At 43.1% G+C, this 17529-nt stretch overlaps 2 protein-coding genes across 2 annotated transcripts in view; one reads left to right on the top strand and one right to left on the bottom strand.

The window, feature by feature from the left end:
* LOC114503488 (zinc finger protein 709-like) overlaps window positions 1-17529 on the bottom strand; it is a 155543-nt gene that overhangs the window by 34065 nt on the left and 103949 nt on the right. The gene's annotated exons all lie outside the window — the stretch shown is intronic.
* On the top strand, window positions 1950-15258 carry LOC114504217 (zinc finger protein 709-like). Its single transcript, XM_036034385.1, is given in 6 exon segments — window positions 1950-2108; window positions 8659-8734; window positions 10925-11053; window positions 11247-11307; window positions 11921-13389; window positions 13392-15258. Coding segments are annotated over 6 exon segments (1920 nt in total). The 5' UTR covers window positions 1950-2060; the 3' UTR covers window positions 13529-15258.

Genomic DNA, 17529 nt, shown 5'->3' with positions numbered 1-17529 from the left:
AGGTTTGAGGCTTTATTTCCCCGCACTGAAACCCTGGGTTGCTCAGTCTGTCTCATTCCCCAGCTGTTCCAGACTCTTTGAGTTAGTTCCACACACTTAAAAAATGATGAAAATGTAGATTTTATGGTATGTGTATATCATCAAAGTTAAAATAAAAAATTTAAGGCAAGTGTTAAGGAACAAAAAAATCAACCAAATCAATTTAAAGATCTAATCACTACTGTTAAATGATAAATGAATAGTCAGCATCCAGGTAGTAGACAGAAAGGCCCTCTGAGGGGCTGTACAATAAAGAAAGCTTTTAGAGACAGAAACTGAGCAGGGCGAGAAAAGGAAAAGAAGGGATCGTTTCAGGTAAGGCCAGCTCTCTTCGGAGGGAACTGAGGCAGGGGTCTTACTGGGCTGGTGTTGACCAGGAAATTGCTGGCTAACTGATTCCAGTCACATTCCTGGAAGGAGATGAAACCACAGCGAAGTCTTTGCAATCCTGGAAGCAAATGACTCCACTTTGGGCCTCTTATTTCTTTTATTTAATGGAAGTATTAATACGTGCTACAACATGATTACCCCTTGAAAAATTATGCTGTGTGACTGAAGTCAATCACAAAGAGCATGTATTACACAATTCCATTTATATGCCAGACCAGAATAAGACAGTCTGGAGAGAAGAAAATAGATTACCGGTTGCCTAGAGCAAATGGAGGAGGAAGCTGGGAAGATTGGGAGTGATAGCTGAAGGGCAGAGGACTTTCTTTTTGATGCGATGATGTTCACATCTGCTGTACTGATGATTGCATGCATCTACAAATATGTTGGGTACCTGTAAAATGTGTATGTTGATGGAGTGCACTGTACAGTATGTGGATTACATCTCAATAAAACTGTTCAAATAAATAAATAAATAAATGCATCGTTCTGCAGTGCAAAAGGGTTATGCAATCCAATCTCCCAGACAAGTGACAATTTTTAGGTTAAAAAAAAAAAAGAAGTTCTCAGGTTAACACATTTTCACAGTTACCTGTGTGTGTGTGTGTGTGTGTGTGTGTGGTGAGAATGCTTAAGACACACTCTCAGCAAATTTAGTTGCTATACAATATATCAAATTGTCATATGATAATACTGAAATGCAATTTTGTTAGTCGTTTACACGTCAATAAAACTGGTGGGAAAAACGTTTTCAGGTTTATCCCATATTTACACACAATTTAAATTTTTTATATTATTAAAATCAGAATTAATTATCCTAGGGAAATTCTGGTGGTTTACATTTCAAAATTCTCTAGGGACGCAAGCAAAAATTGATCTAAATTGAATTTCATTGCAGTGTAAAATGTACACTGGAGAATGTAGTGAACACACCTCACATGCTGAGAAGAGTCCTTGCACCCAGGACCGTGGGCTTCCCAACTTCCCGCCAGAGCCAAGTGCTCTGAGGGCTTTCTCCAAAGGACAAAATGGGTGGGGGAGGGATGGGTGGAAAGTTCAAGGCTGGGAGGCAACAAAGAGTGAAATGGACCCGGACTCTATTAAAGACGATGAAGTCACATTTCATTGTCCATGTTTCTAGACAAGAGTTTCATTAAGGGGACTCCCAGTCTTAGGTTAAGCCCTTGACCCCTAGAGGACTTAAGACCCTCTTGTTTTAGTGTTCCTGTCCTGCTGAAACGTCACCCTTGTGTTCTGTACTTACTCCATTTAGAAATTCAATCAGAAATTCCTTGCGCACTCCTGTGCCCAAGGGTTCACAAAATGCTGGGCATAGTCAGCTCTAACCCCGGAAAAGTTTGTATTTAAATGCAAATACACCAGGCTTGGTAAGGTTTGGAGGAGCTCCAGCTGGTTTGGAAGAGCTTAGCGTCCTCCCGCCAGCCGTCAATCAGAAATAAGGGGGCGGGGTCTGGAGAAGTGTCCAATCAAGGATGCCGTTGGGGCAGGTGGGTGGGGTGAGGTACAAAGCGGCTGGTAGGTTCCTTCTCTCTCTCCAGCCTTCTTGGGGTTTGCTGATTTCTTGTGTCTGGAGGCTCTTCCTCAACCTGTGTCCTGGTGTAATCTGCGCTGGCATGGGTGTCGTGGGAAGAACTCAGGGAGACCCAGGAAATCCAGAAATGGTGAGTGTGCGGGGGCCTGGTCAGGAGACTAGGACGAGGGACTGGTTGGAACCGTTTGCTGGACGACCTCCCAGCGGTCAAGCCCGGAGTCTGCGGACCCGACTCCCCGGGCCGCCGCAGGACCGCAGTCCCCTCCAGCTCCCTGCGTGGGGGCTGGGCCGACAGCCGGGTCCCCGGGCGTCCAGTCGCGTCACTGCGCGGCGACTTAGACCCCGGCGCCTCTGTGGGCAGCTCTGCGCCTGCAGCCCCTTGTCTAACGAGATGGTGCGGTGGGAGGGTCGTCAGGACAGTAACTTACTCTGTCTTTGGGAATTCGTACGTGGGATTAGCTGTGGGGTCAACGGTCCCTATTTTCACCCCAGTAGTACCTATTTTCTCCTAACGTTTCCAAATGTTTGAAAAGCCGGGTCTGAAATTCACGACCCTGCCCCCGCCCCCACCCACCAGCCTAGCTTTTCCTCGGACTGGCAATAAATCCCTGAATGTGAGATCCCCTCCTTCCCAAACACCAACTTCTCTGCGATTCACTTCACTGTCAAATGTTTGTTCTCCGTGGTGCATTTCAAACAGAGCAAATATTTTAACTATTATTTTCCCCAGGAGGCGTGAATGGTTCGTTTTTAAAAAATTCTGTTTGTGGATATTTTCCATGAGAGGAAACAGAAAATACCTCCACCCCCAAAACTACGTTCCATGATATCCTTGTGTCTAACCGCCCAGGATGTTCCCTGGGCACAAACATCCTACGGGAAGTCCTTTGGGTGGAGGTTCCTCTTTGGAAAGTTCCTGGGTGTTCTCTCCTGTCAGCACTGCCCCTTCCCTGAATTTGTCACACAAATAAATTATTCACTTAAGCCTCTGTTTTTCAGTAAGGATAAAATGTATTTAGTTTATAGAGCTTTAAAGACAGTTTAAAATACTTTCAAACAGGCAATAAAGGTGTGAATATGAGAAAATACAAGGTATTCCTGTACTACATTTTATTTGTTAAGAATTCTGATTTTCACTCTTTCCTGGGGCTGTTGTGGTAAGTTTCTCAGGCCTCTCCCTTACTTTTGGTTGTTTTCAAATGAAATTCCAGGGGTCAGACTTACAGACCAGAAGTGTTCAAGTGTGATTAAAACCAGTTTTTTGCCATACAAGTAATAATTAACTGATACCTACTTTTCTTTTGTTAGTTTGGTTTTGGGGTTTTATGGGTTTTTTTGTTTGTTTGTTTTTACATCTATTTATCTGAAAGGAACAGATATTTATGGTTTTCTGGTGGAACTGGTAAAAATGCTATACAATTTTCTTCCCTTCTTTCCACATAAACACTGGGTTTAAGGGATTTTGCTAAACTGTTCAAAAACTGGATTTTGTTGTAATGTAAGAAACGTTTAAACCTGTAGAGAAGTTTTATGAGTTTATTTGAGCCAAACTGAGGACAATTGCCAGGAAGCAAAATCTGGAGAATAAATGATTGCTTGAAATCAGTGCGTGGTAGGTTGGGGGAAGGGAGAAGCAAAGCAGTGGGGGTGGGAAGGGATCCCGTGAATTGGCTGAAAAGGAAAAAAACAGACACAAACTTCTTTTACATAAATAGATATGGGATAGTTAACACTTAAATTAACATGATAACAATAACAATGAGGGGTTTTGTGGTCTCTGCTCTGGTGTAGTGGGGTGGGGAGGGGGGGAGGAAATCACTCTGACATTCCAAAGCTCTGTTATCTTAGGTGCAAAAAACACAATAGACAGGCTCAGTGAAGGTAAAGATTAGCCATTGTCAGGGAAGATTCAGGCCTAGGACTTGACTACCTACCATGGCCTGCGTTTAGTTAAAAAGTTTTAATCTCAGACCATCCTATGTCCTTTCTTTAGGTCTCTGAGTTTGTAAGGCAACCATTCAGGCCTCCCCTGAGCTTGTCAGGTTTAGTATGTGGCCCCCTTTTTGCCCACAGTGTCAATTTTAAGTATCAGTAATGTTTCAAGTACCTCCACTGCCGAACACAAGCTAAGGGCCCCTGCAAAAAGAAGTTCTTGAAGGCCCAGTGGATCTTCCTGGGAGCTGCTGCCTACAGCTGTCCTGTCTGCTAACACTCCCCATGGAAGGAGCCTGTACACTGAGAAGCTACAGCCCTGGAAAGCTGGGGTATATGTACACATGGGGGAGGGGGTCCCCGATATGCCTTCCTAGGTTGTGGTTATGGTTTTCTAGGGCCAGATGTTTTTTAGACCTTATGTTTGAGTTTTGCATCCACAGTGTAGGTGTGCTCCGAGTGTAATTCTTACATGTGGAGAAGTCTGTGAAACAGATCAGGGTTCTGTCTTGTTGACAAAATTATTTGTTAATTTGGGGGTTCGTCTGGGTCAGAGTTAAACCAGATCAGGCTGAGACTTCCCTCACTTCTGAGAACTGACGCCTTGAGAGGAAGCGCTCCCCTGCCCTACTGGAGAGAGGAGGGCGAGGAGAGCTCGGAATTCAGTACTGGGGCTGCTCTGGTGCCCCTCCCCACTGGGGCTGACCCACTCTAGAAGTTGTCAGCTGGGAATATTTAGATCTTAAGTCTGGGAATATGCTAAACATTATGAATGTGGTTTTCCTTTTGAACTGTAGAAAAGCAGACTGCTCATGTTTTTTGATTCCAGTATTTATTCTTCTTTTCTTGGATTCCTTTTTCCATCGAATATTGCAGCCCTTTGCATTCTGGTTCCCATGTGTACCTAGGGTTTTTAAATGTAGTTAATTCTTGTCTGGATCTCATGAATGGTAGGAAACTCCTCACCTTGGCTTTAACTGGACTCAAATGACTCCGCATATCAGAAAACTCCCACTGTGAGGTGGGCCCCTAGTCTTAACCCCCAGATAACGCACAAGCACTAACAGCTCTTTCCCTCTTTCCCCTCCCCTCTTTCTGGAGCGCAGGCATGGCAGGGTAACCGCCCATCTCCGCTTCCTTCTCACCAGAAACACAGAGTGGGCCCTGCCCCAGCCCTCGTCCTGTGTGAGCCTCGGCTGGTCCCTGTGGCTTCCATAGAGGCCTTCAACCTCTGACTCCTAAGTGGACCTACTTAGAAAAGTAAAATAAAATGTAGGTTGATTCAGAGATGGGAGGTGGATGCTTTTCAGTTTTAAGGTGATGTTTCCATATTTAGGTCAGGATTGTTTGTGCATGTCCCTAGAGAACTTTGACGTTTAAAAGGGAATACTACTCCTAATTTATTTTAATGGATGGGAGGAAAAGGCAATTAGATTTCTCTTTTTATTGTTATGAAGAAAACACCCCCAATTTTATGTAAATCTGTGTAATTCCTAGTCCTTTTCAGGACTTAATTGAAATCCCCTAATGCGTCATGATATATGCTACTCATTTCTGAAAATATCCCATGTCATGTATAGCGGAGGGACAAACGGGTATGCCCCTTGTCCTTTAGCTAGAGATTTGTAAGTGTCTTATGGTCTTAAATCTTGGAGTAGTTTTCTCTGCAATAGTTAAATTAACTTTAAAAAGTAAAAGTGAATTAAAAATAATGACTAAGTATAGGGAAGTATAGTGTGTCTAAATTTCCTCCTTCGTTTTAAATAAATAAAGAATGGGGAGGTGTAAAAATTCCTAAGCCAGGAAACGAACCCCAGAAGACGCCCTGCCCTCACCCTGCTCCGCTCCTGGGCCCTGACTCCATCCTCCCTCAGATAACCAGCGGTGATCACTTCTTGATCACCCTATTAGTGTTTCTTTATATGAAAACAAGCCCGTGCTGATGCCAATTTTTTTCTTGCCTGTGTTTATTCTTATAATGAGTGATCAGACTCCACATGTTTGAGTTTGACTACAGAAAACCAAAGCCTCAGCCCTCCCTTTCCTCCTGGAGGCTCCTGCTCTGTGACTGGCTGCCTGCTGGGAGCCCCCCGCCGTCCCCTGTGCTGCCCTGTGACACATTGTTGACCCACTGAGCCTGGGTTGTATATAGAGGACTTTGGGAGCAGGAACATCGGAATCAAACCCTCCTTATAATGGGCTTGGTTTGATATCTTGGCTGGACCCCTGCTGTGTGTTTAGAGTAACAATGTGAGTCTGGGGTCCTCCAAATTAGAGAGGGAATTACCACAGGATGAGGATAACTCTGCTCTGTGGATGAGGTGAGCCCATACTGCTTAAAGAGTGATTTTTTTCAGAGTGGGCCAAGTCCACTCACCTAATATCAGAGGGCTCACTGGGACCCTTAAGTAACATGGCTACTGCTGCTCCTGTCTGTACTGCAACACAGATCCTGACCCTCTGAGTTATGGGAGATGACACCCATAACCTCACAGACAAGGTTGTATGGCACAGCCAAGGGATTCGCCTCAACCACTCTAAGCCCAGGGTACTTAAACTCTATTAGGCAACCAGCGGTCATGGAGGAGGCTTGTAACCGTGGTAGCAATGACCTGAGGCCCTCTGGAGGAGTGACTATTACCAATACCATGATAAACAGGACATTCCCCTCCAAAGTATATCCAGTGACCTAAAATATAAAACAGGAAGGATGGGGGTGGGGCAGTGTAGGCGAAAGGTACTAAAACAAAGGTCCACAATTTGACCTGATTGGAAATGCAAAATAAACTGAAAGAATTTAACATAACAGAAGAGAAAGGTCTCTGTTGGGTTTTCTGTTCTCTGCAACATTGGTTTGAAATAATAGTGATGTCTCCTCTCAGATTAGTTCACAAAGCTTTATGTAATCAATCAAACTGGATGTTTTTTTTTTTTTAAGGTATATCTGGGGATCCCACTAAATTTAAGCAATTCACCTCATCATGTTAGGGGAATTTCTTTATGTAACACAGACGACAAATAGGTATACCGTGCCTCAACCAGCAGAACTCTTACCTTGCGCAAACTCCTCACAGTCATCGCCCACTGTCCTAAAATACCCCTTGCGTATGGGGTGCTTTGCCTACAGACCCCCGCCCACTGCAGATGAGAATAGGTCTACCAAGACATGATCTGCTTGGGGAGGAAAGGTGGCTGATCTCTCAAAGGAGAAGGGCTGGAGCCTTTTCCTCAATAGGCTTTTATTGGGTTCATTTTGCACAGGAATATAGGTAAAGCTCATTAATCATTGTCAGGCAGTAAGGATCAAACAATAGATAATATACAAAGAACTGTGAGGGCTTATTCTGAGTCAGGGTCTGTTAGCTAAAGGGCTATAAAACTTTGGGAAACAAACTCATTTTGTGCTTGGACCCTTATCAGAAAATTGAGAATATTCTTAGCAAAGCAGATTTCACAGGATTTTATGTATTCTTAGGCCTGATCGCCTGGGGAACCCGCCCTTTCCAGCACAGGGCTGCACCGCCCTCTGTGATTGTTTCAGGTTTAAGTCAGGCAGGGGAAGTAAGGCAGCCGAGAGATTAGGAGACTTCTTGCAGGCAGAATGAGGACTCAGGCTCTGTCAAAGCCAAGGGGCGAGTGATCTCCCTTTTGCTATAGCACCCCAAGTCCTTCCCTGAGGGCCCCCTCATGACCATGCCAGTCTTAGGTCGCCCCTCCCTTGAAGAATCCCACCTGTCATTGGCTAACCAGTCATGCACTAGGGGCCAGGCAGGGTGAAGTAAAAGGGGCAGAGGCAGCACCCCTGCCAGGGAGATAAGGTTTGTCTCCTTAGTGGCTTATTGTCCGAAGGTCGCTCACTCACTCAGCCTTAGCCATGGGGGGGCGGGCGGGGGGGGGAGGTTACAGCTTCTGAAACCAGGCAGGGCAGTTCCCAATACTTGGGAAAGCTCTGAACTTGTGATTCGTAAGTTAAAATTAAGTCTTTACCACTTTCAAATTGGCGTGACAAAGTAGATGCCACAGAACTTATCCACAGCTAATATTTTTAATATAAAAATTCAGTTTACATTTAACATTCTGAATTAGTTTCAGATGTTCAGCAAAGTGGCTAGAAAATCATGTACTTTACAGAGTGGTCCCCTCCCCCTCCCTGATGCTTCAAACAGCCGCCTGATTATGATTATCACCATGTTATTGACTATATTTCCTATGCTGTAATCTCTGTGACTCTTCTGTGACTACTGATTTGTTGCTTAATCCATTCACCCTCTTCCCCCTTCCCCTTTCCCTTTGGACAGCTGTCAGTTTTTTGCTTTTATGAATCTGTTATTTGTTTATTTTGTCCCCCAACTAATACTAATTCATTAATATGACCCATTTCATAATGAATTAAACAGGACATTGAGTGATCAAAAACCATTGTAAAAATCTTATTTAGGAAGAAGTGTTTATTCCCAATACTTATCTTTTTAGCAGCCTTATTTGGTCTACTCTTGAGCCTGGAAAGAATGAACATCACCTCACAGTGGAGTCCTATAACCTTGAGGCTGTGGTAGCAGTAGACAAAACCTACACCCAGTGCCCAACGTTATGGAAGGAAATTACTGGCTCCTTCTACTGGTAAATGTCCCACTGTCACAGATTTGGCTAGAGTCTGGTCTGTTCAGTGCCAATTTGAACAGCCTCTCAGCTGTAGCTGGCCTTCACCTCTTACAGAACATGATACACCTTTACCTGGTTCCTCTTAGGAAACCTCAGTCGCCTTGCCATCCCGGGGTTACTGCAGGCAGGACCTGAACTACATTGACTTTGCTCCAGGATCACGAGTGTGACATTACACTCATGACATCCCTCTCAGAGGACATTTATTTCACATTTATTCAGTACATACTAATACTGAAAAATGGAGCTTGCGAAAAGTGGGTGAGCCATTGACCCAACGTAACGTAAGGCCCCAATACCTGGTTAAGTCCCTGAGAATGATTTGGTAATCAGACAGCTGCTCCATGCTTTTGGTGTTGGGGTGGCAACATAATCCTTGTTTACAAGTTTTACTTGAGCCCATTTGTGCTGTTACTGGCAAATTGGCCCACCTTGCGGACACCCCTATAACAGAAGGCTCTAGACCGTTTAAATTGCCATAATTTAAAGCACTCCTGTTAGTGCCTTTGGTTTTGTTTGTTTGGTTTTTGTTTTTTAAGGGGGGGGGGGAGGAGGGAGAGAGGGAGAGAAACATCATTGTGAGAAAGATCGATTGGTTGCCTATTGTACATACCCGAACCGACAACCTAGGCATATGCCCTGACCAGGAATCGAACCAGCAACTTTTTGCTTTGCAGAACAACAGCCAACTGAGCCACACTAGCCAGGGCTCCTGTTAGAGTCTTTCAAGTCGCCTTGTCTGTAGGGGCTTCAGTGACCTCTCATGCCTCCTGGAGTTACCCATGTGACCCTGCCCTAGGCCCTACACCATATGCCATTAGAACTATAGTTGTCATCATGTACTGGGATCCCCTGAAAATGGACACTCTTCATAAACACTGAGCATGTTACCTTTGTTGAGCTGACCGTTATGCCTTTGGCCTGGAAAATAGTGCCCCGCCAGGTGAGGACACCTACTGATATGTCCATGTGATATCATGGAGCCATATCTTGGTCCTGTGGCATATGCCACATGCAGAATAGTGACCCCTTCTCTGTTCAGTGCACTGAAAGATACCATGATGGTGGAAAACATTACAACTCCCCTAGACAGTTTCCTCAGGAATTCTTTGGGATTCGTTGAATGCATGGCACTGAGGAGCACACGCACTTCCAGGATGACAATACACATACAAAACTAATGGATCTCAGTGCAGAGTTGCTGCCCTTCATCTCTTAATTGGGACATTCCTGATAAAGAACCAAGCCCCAGGGTCACTCAGTTCATCAAACACTAGGCAGTAGTCTTATTACTGGCCCACAGTTGGCCCCATCAACATAGACTCCAGGATAATTGCCTTAACAGTTGTCCCTTTGTGGTAAAAGAATTCTGGGAATGTCTTTGATCAGACAGGCAGAATATAAATCCAGGTAACACTTGTCTGTACATTACTGAGTCTACTATACCAGGACTCACCAGGAAACTGCTGGTCTACATTGGAGTTCCAGAATCCACTGATAGTAACCATGGCACTTCTGAGAATACACAGTGCCATGCTCCCCATCAAGGGCATCTAGTAGGAGTTCACCTCCCTTACTGGCCTCAGGCTGTAGAGCACCCTGCTGGTTTATTCAAGTTAGTTCAAAGTGGCTGAATGAATGACATCCTGTTTCAGTCGTCAGTCAGCCACGGGAGGTAAATTGTAACGAGTCTGTCTTTATCTTTTCTTTCTAATGTACTTTTTCCAAAGCAGTTTTGGGTTTACAGAAAAGGTGATCAGAGAGTAGAGAGAGTTCTGTGATGAATATTAAACAAGTTAAAAGAATATTTTAACCTCCCAATAAGAATATTTTCATTTTGCCAGCTGCGTCTATCCACTAAAGGCCTGGGGTGTGTTAGGGATGATACAGCCACCTGGACTCTCATGTGGTGTTGGGAGTGGAAGAAAAAGCTTTCAGCTCTTCACTCTGTTTTTACTGATTAAATATAGTGGTTTGACTCTTTCCTCCTTGAGGCCTGTATGTGGTAAGTAATAAGGAAGGATATGAGTTTTTCTCACAAAGTACTGATGGTCTTAAATGAAAATACTTGTTTCATTTTTATCACATTCTACTATTTCCCAGCATACTTGGACTCTGCCATTAGAGAGCAGCAACCTGTGATGTGATCACAGTAAAAGTGCACAAGTAATTTCCATGTGTTTGTGATATTGTTAACTTATGAGGAAGTCAGTGTAGACAGTTTATGATAATCAATCATAAAATAAATATTTGGAGATGACAGAATCACACGTGACTTTCATATAAATGGGATCTGGGCATCTAATGCTGTCAGTCTCACTCATCCTATGCTACACATATTTGGGGTGTTTTAGGACCCACTGGCCATTGAGGATGTGGTTGTGATCTTCACCCTGGAAGAGTGGGCCTTACTGGATTCTTCACAGAAGAAACTCTACAAGGATGTGATGCGAAAAACTTTCAAGAACCTGGCCTCCATAGGTACAAATTAAAATTTACTTTCAATTCATCAATTGGAGAAGTGTTTCTCATTGGTGTTCTTTCCAAGATTTGGATGGTGAAAGGTGGGACAATGGTCAATAAACGAGGCATGGTCATAGCCAAAAATGAACCTAGAATCTAATATTTCTCTAATTTTAATATTTTGGGGGTTTTCTTGTTGTTTGCATTTTAGGGAAAAAATGGAACACTCATGACATTGAAGAACTGTATAAAAACCAGGGGAGAAAACTAAGGTGAGTCACACACTAGAAAGTAGTGGCTGATTTGAAGATCTGATTATGTTATGAAATTTTTTTAAAGGAAACAAAACAAATAATCCCTACTTCAAATTGAGTTACTGGTTTAGAAAATTTTCACCAAAAATACTTTTTTATAGATGTTCAGTGTTTGCAAAGTAGCTTACTTCAAAATAGTATTATTGAATTTTATGTGTTTACTGTTTTAATAATAGAAAGGGTGAAATCCTCGTGCAGAACATTTCTTCTATTGAACTGTAAACAACTGAGACAAAGCAGAACACCTACACTTTTCTTTTTTTAGAGAATGGGGGAGGGAGGGAGAAAGAAAAGGAGAGAGACATCGATCGGTTGCCTCGTGTACACCACTCCAGCTGGGGACCAAACCCACAACCCAGGCATGTGTCCCTGACCAGGATTCAAACCAGTGACCTTTCGCTTTGCAAGGTAACACCCAGCCAACTGAACCACACAGGTCAGGGGTAGAATGCCTATACTTTTCATATGAAGGGGTAGTTTAAATATCTAAATAGATAAAAAATTGCTAATGAAATCATTAATACTGTACTTCTTGTTTTTTGTTTTTGTGTGTGTGTGTGTGTTTTTACAGAAATTATATGGTAGAGAAACTCTGCAAAAATAAAGAGGGTAGTCAGTGTGGAGAAAACTTCATTCTTATTTCAAATAGGAATCTAAACAAGGAAACCACTGGAGTGAAATTGCATGAATGCAGCACATGTGGCAAAGTCTTCATGCATCACTCGTCCCTGACTAAGCACATCAAATGTACTGGACACAAATGTTACAGCTATCAGAAATATGGGGAGAAACTGTATAGGTGTAAGGTGTGTGGGAGAGCCTTCAGTTATCGCCAATGGGCTGAAAAACATGAGAGAAGTCATAATAAAGAGAACAAGTATAAATGTAAGGAATGTGGGAAAACATTTTCTGCTCCTGCATCCCTTCAAGCACATAAAAGGATTCACACAGGAGAAACACCCTACAAATGTAAGGAATGTGGGAAAGCCTTCATGTGGCAGACAGGATTTCGGAGACACATGATAATGCATGCTAGGGATTCTCCATATAAATGTAAGGAATGTGATAGAAATTTCAGTTGTTCCACTTCGTTGAGGGCACATGAAAGAACTCACACTGGAGAGAGACCCTACCAATGTAAGGAGTGTGGGAAAGCCTTTAGATCTCACAGTTCCTTACAAATACATGAAAGGACTCACACAGGAGAGAAGCCACATAAATGTAAACAGTGTGGTAAAGCCTTCAATTGTCCCAGTTCTTGCCGAAAACACGAAAGGGCTCATACTGGAGAGAAACCTTACGAATGTAAGGAATGTGGGAGAACTTTTGGTGGCCTCTCAGGCATTCGCGTACACATGATCACTCACACTGGAGAAGGACCTTATAAATGTAAGGAATGTCAGAGAGCTTTTATTTCTCCCAGTTCATTCCGAGTACATGAAAGGATTCACACTGGGGAAAAACCCTATAAATGTAAAGAATGCAGTAAAGCCTTTAGTTACTACTCTTCCTTTCAGTTACATGAAAGAACTCATACTGGAGAGAAACCCTATGAATGCAAGGACTGTGGGAGAAGCTTCCTTCGTTACCAAACCTTAAAACGACACATGGGATTGCACACGGGAGAGAAACCCTATGAATGTCAACAGTGTGGGAAAGCCTTCAGGTATTACCTTCCCTTCCAAAAACATGAAAGAAGTCATTCTGTAGAGGAAACCTGTGAATGTAAGCAATGTGGGAAAACCTACCGAGATTACAGTTCCTTAGAAACACACAAAAGAACTCATAATGGAGAGAGACCCTATGAGTGTAAACATTGTGGTAAAGCTTTCAGATGTTTATCTTGGTTCGGAAAACATGAAAGGACTCACACTGAAGGGAAACCTAATGAATGCAAGGACTGTGGGAAGGCCTTCTCTCGTCCCCAGACCTTGAAAATCCACATGAGAGTGCACACTGGAGAGAAACCCTATGAATGCCAGCAGTGTGGTAAAGCCTTCAGATACTCCTCTTCCTTCAGAATTCATAAGAGAAAGCATCAGAGAAATCCTTGGAATGTAAGCAGTGTGGTAAAGCCTACAATTCCTTAGAAACAAAAACTCATAAGAAGCCCTATCAGTGCCCAGGTTTGAAGAGCTTCAGGTGTTTTGATGACATGAAATCACACAGGAAACCCTGAATAGAAACAACAGTAGTTTTCTCATTTAGGCTTTTAAATACATGAACTCACACTGAAGAGGAATTCTGTGAATTTAAGTGTGGTAAAGCCTTTGTCACACAGCCCTTTGAAGGTCTGTGTGATACACACTTGAGAGACACATGTAAGGAGTGTGGAAGGACTAATCATCCCAGTTCCTTCCAAAGTCATGAGAGGACTCCCTGGGTAAAGAGGAGTGTAAACTGTGTGGGAACAACATCTAATGGTCTACATCCTTACATGTGAAAACTGACGAAACAAAAATATAACAAAACAAAAATATAAGTAGAATGAAAAAGCCAAATGGAAATTAATCCATGCATAATGTTCCAGACAACAGCACGGAAGAGTTGTTATGAAGTTGTAAATAGCCCTGGCTGAGTAGGTCAGTTGGCTAGCGCGTCATCCAGGTACACCAAAGTGGCAGGCTCAGTCCCCGGCCAGGCCACATACGGGAAGCAGCCACTGAATGCGTAGTAAAGAAGTGGAACAAGAGATTGTGGGTATTAGAGGGACAATATTCTTATACAATGAATATGTACTATTCAACAACAGTATAAGATTAATAGGTAGTACTTTTTTCTTAAATCTATTTAAAAATCTTATTTGAACCTGTTGGATTGATGGGTGAGTTGAAGTGTATTTCCATGTGCATTTAGGTTTAATTTTTGTTTTGTGCTAAGAGGCCATTGAAATTTGACAGTATGGTATTTGTTGGGATTTTCCTACTGGACTTCTGGCAATTCCTATAAATCCCTAGTTCATTATATATATTTTACCTTTTTTAGTGACAAGATTTCTCTTGGATTTCAAGTAAAAGAGCCTTTCTTTATAATTATAAACAGTTGGAATAGTTATTATGGCAAGTTTATTAAAGAATATGGTTTCATGTGAGTTATTTTCATTTGGACTTTTACTTTTGGTTCTTTTTTTCTGACTATTTGCTGAACAGACTTTGATTTAAGAGAGACCTGTGATAGGATGAAAATCTAGAGCTGGGATGTATTCCTGCAAATAATGTTATTAGCTGGGTTTTCCAAAATTCATTCCTTTTATGGTTCCTTCTTAGAATTCACCAGCACCTTTACTTGCATACGATTTCAAAAAGAGTACCAAAGAAGGCATTAGTCAGATTTTGGAGCCATCATTCAGGGAGAGCTACATAGGAGTTTCAAAGACACCAGATTTTATTCCATGTTCAGGATTTTTTTTGTACTTCCAATCAAAAAGTATCCTCAAAACCACCAACTGTTTCATATTCATTTTCTATGAGATGTAGATTTCCCACTGATATTTTCAGAAGATCCATCAGAGTTTGGATTTTTTTGTCAGAGCTCTTGTCCACTAGGAAACTGATTCAGACTCTTATACTTGGGAATATTGTCTGATTCCCCTTTTCTCTAGATTATGTCCATTTAAGATCTGGTTTCTACAGGAAACCTTAAGTTGTCAACAGTGCCAGTCAGCATGTGGTCCTGATTCACCATGACACCTACAATTGTGCGCTCACAAAGAAGGATACGGGAGTTTGGTTCTCCACCACATTGTACACTGGCTGCCTTGATCTGTTCCTTTCATCGGAGAAATGTGTGAAGCAGCACATTTTTCCCATCTGGAAGACTGGCGGGGAGGGGTCCTGTTACTTGTAGCTAAATGTATATTTTCAGTGTTTTTCATTACTTTAGATGTGATTAAAACTATGTGTAGCTTTTTTGTGTCAAAATGTTTCAGTTTTTCTATTCCAGAGATATTTTTTTGTTTTCTAAGTCATCAAGTGCAAATATTACACATGTGCACCACTTAAAAACAGAGACACTTTCTGAGGAATGCATTGTCAGGTGATTCTGTCGTCGTGCAAACAGCACAGTGAGCTTACACAAACCTACGTGGCATAGCCCACTGCACGCCTGTCCTGCACGGTGGAGCCTGTTGCTCCTAGACTGTGCATCTGTGCCACGTGTTACTGCGCTAGTTACAGGAGGAAACGAACACAGGAACGTGTGTGTTTAAACATCTAAACATGGACAAAGGGACAGGAAAAATAAAGAAGTTTTTTAAATGGTACACCTGTATAGGACACTTATGAATGGAGCTTGCAAGACTGGCAGGCACTGTGGGTGGGGCGGTGAGTGGGTAGCCAGCGGATGTCAAGGTCTAGGGTGTCACTATGCGCTGCTGTACACTTACATACACTGTGCACTTAGGCAACAAAAGTTTATTTTAAAAATTTCAAGAAAAACTTAGTTTACTGTAACTTTTTACTTTATAAAATTTATTTTTTTTTACTCATAATAACACTTAGCTTAACACAAGCACATTGTTTAGAGGGAGAGGCACCACTTCGATTTGGGATGCAGGTCAATACAAAAGGATGCCTGGGAGCATTAGCAACAAGAAGCGAACTCTAGCAAGGTGTGTTATGTTCAGTATTTCTCCATTTTGCTGCCCCAGTAACTCAGGAAGCTGTCTTGGGAGAGGGGCTGGGTCGTCCGTGGCTCCTTACCGCCCTACAGTGCCCTGGCAGTGGGTGCTGACTGCTGTGCTGGAAGGCCCTGGGGTCCTCTCACTGCCAGGTCACACAGGGCTTCCATTGGCAGCCTGCAGCATGGCCCCCAAGCATGACTTACCCAGCCCTTAAAAGCCTTGAACTCTGCCATTGACATGGTCTCCTTATGGATGAAAGTCCTTTCAGGCATCCATTTCAATAATAGGGATATTTCATCTACCTTTAATATACTCTGTAAAGTAATTTTCCTCCACAGCTTATTTAGAGTTCCCAAACACTTCAGCTGCCTTTGCACCAGCACTCAGAATTCACAACTTTCACACAATGCAGTGAGTAACAGTTGAATTGTTTGAACCACCCAGAGCTAGCAGGAAGTTTCATACTGAAAAAACAAAAAACTACTTCGCCATGATCGTCGTACTGAGAAAAATAATGCTGCTGTGTCTGTCTGCAGGTCATTAGAAATTTCCACATGTCTGACAGAGGCCCTTCTCTAATTCTTGTTACTCGCTGTCTTCAATGAAAAGACCTAAGTTGAAGGCATCATACTTTGTAACCTAAAAAGTTACTACAAAGCTACAGTAATTAAAATTGTAATACTGGCACACAGACCAAGAACAGAATCTAGAACCCAGAAACGAACCCTCACATACGTAGTCAAGTGGTTTTCAAGAATAGGAAAAGCAGCAAGCTGAAGGTAAGGCAGGCTCCCACGCACACAGAGACCAAGGCAGAGTCCCTGAGGGGACCCCATCCCCAGGTGGCCGGCCCTGGGTGGCAGGGCTGACTTGGAATATTTGCATGGAAGGGGCAGTGTTTTGTTCTTTCTGGGGTAGACTCTGGATACAGATTTGCCTTCCCTACACGCAGTGCTTCTGTCACAGCTGCCACGCATGGACTGACAGGCATCTCACTGTCACGGTGTTGTCACACAGCATTGCCTCCCTCGAAGGAACTCACTGCATAGGAAACGAAGTGTGGCAGTCGGCAAGTGCTCATGGGATTCCCTGATCTTCCCATATTCCCCACCGCCCTGAGGCAACTGGACTGATACAACAGTAGAATGGGCTTTGGAGGATAGTCAGTGTCCTCTGGGTCACTCTGCCTTGCAGGTCCGGGGCAATGTTCTCCAGGAAACTATGTGTGCTCTAAATCAGAGTTCATCATACAGCACTGATTTTCCCACAGCCAGCATTTCCCGGGGAGCGAGGGTGGAAATGGGAGCAGCATCATTCACTGTTACAACTCTGACCCCTAGTTACCCACTGGCTTTGACCAGGATACCCTTGGATTTCACTGAACTGGATGGTTAGCCTGTCCCTGACCAATTTCAGTGCCCTCATGCCTTTAAATCAACTGGCAAAGGATAACATTTTGGCACTGGCTGGGGTAATTAATCCTGATTACCAAGTGGAAATTGGTCTGCTGCTCCACTATGAAGGTAAAAAATGCTAGGTCTGCAATTCAGAACATTTCT

The sequence above is a fragment of the Phyllostomus discolor genome, chromosome 8 (genome assembly GCF_004126475.2).
Source record: "Phyllostomus discolor isolate MPI-MPIP mPhyDis1 chromosome 8, mPhyDis1.pri.v3, whole genome shotgun sequence".
Classification (NCBI taxonomy): domain Eukaryota; kingdom Metazoa; phylum Chordata; class Mammalia; order Chiroptera; family Phyllostomidae; genus Phyllostomus; species Phyllostomus discolor.
Note: the sequence above shows the minus strand (reverse complement) of the source record. Positions and strands in the feature narration are given on the sequence as shown.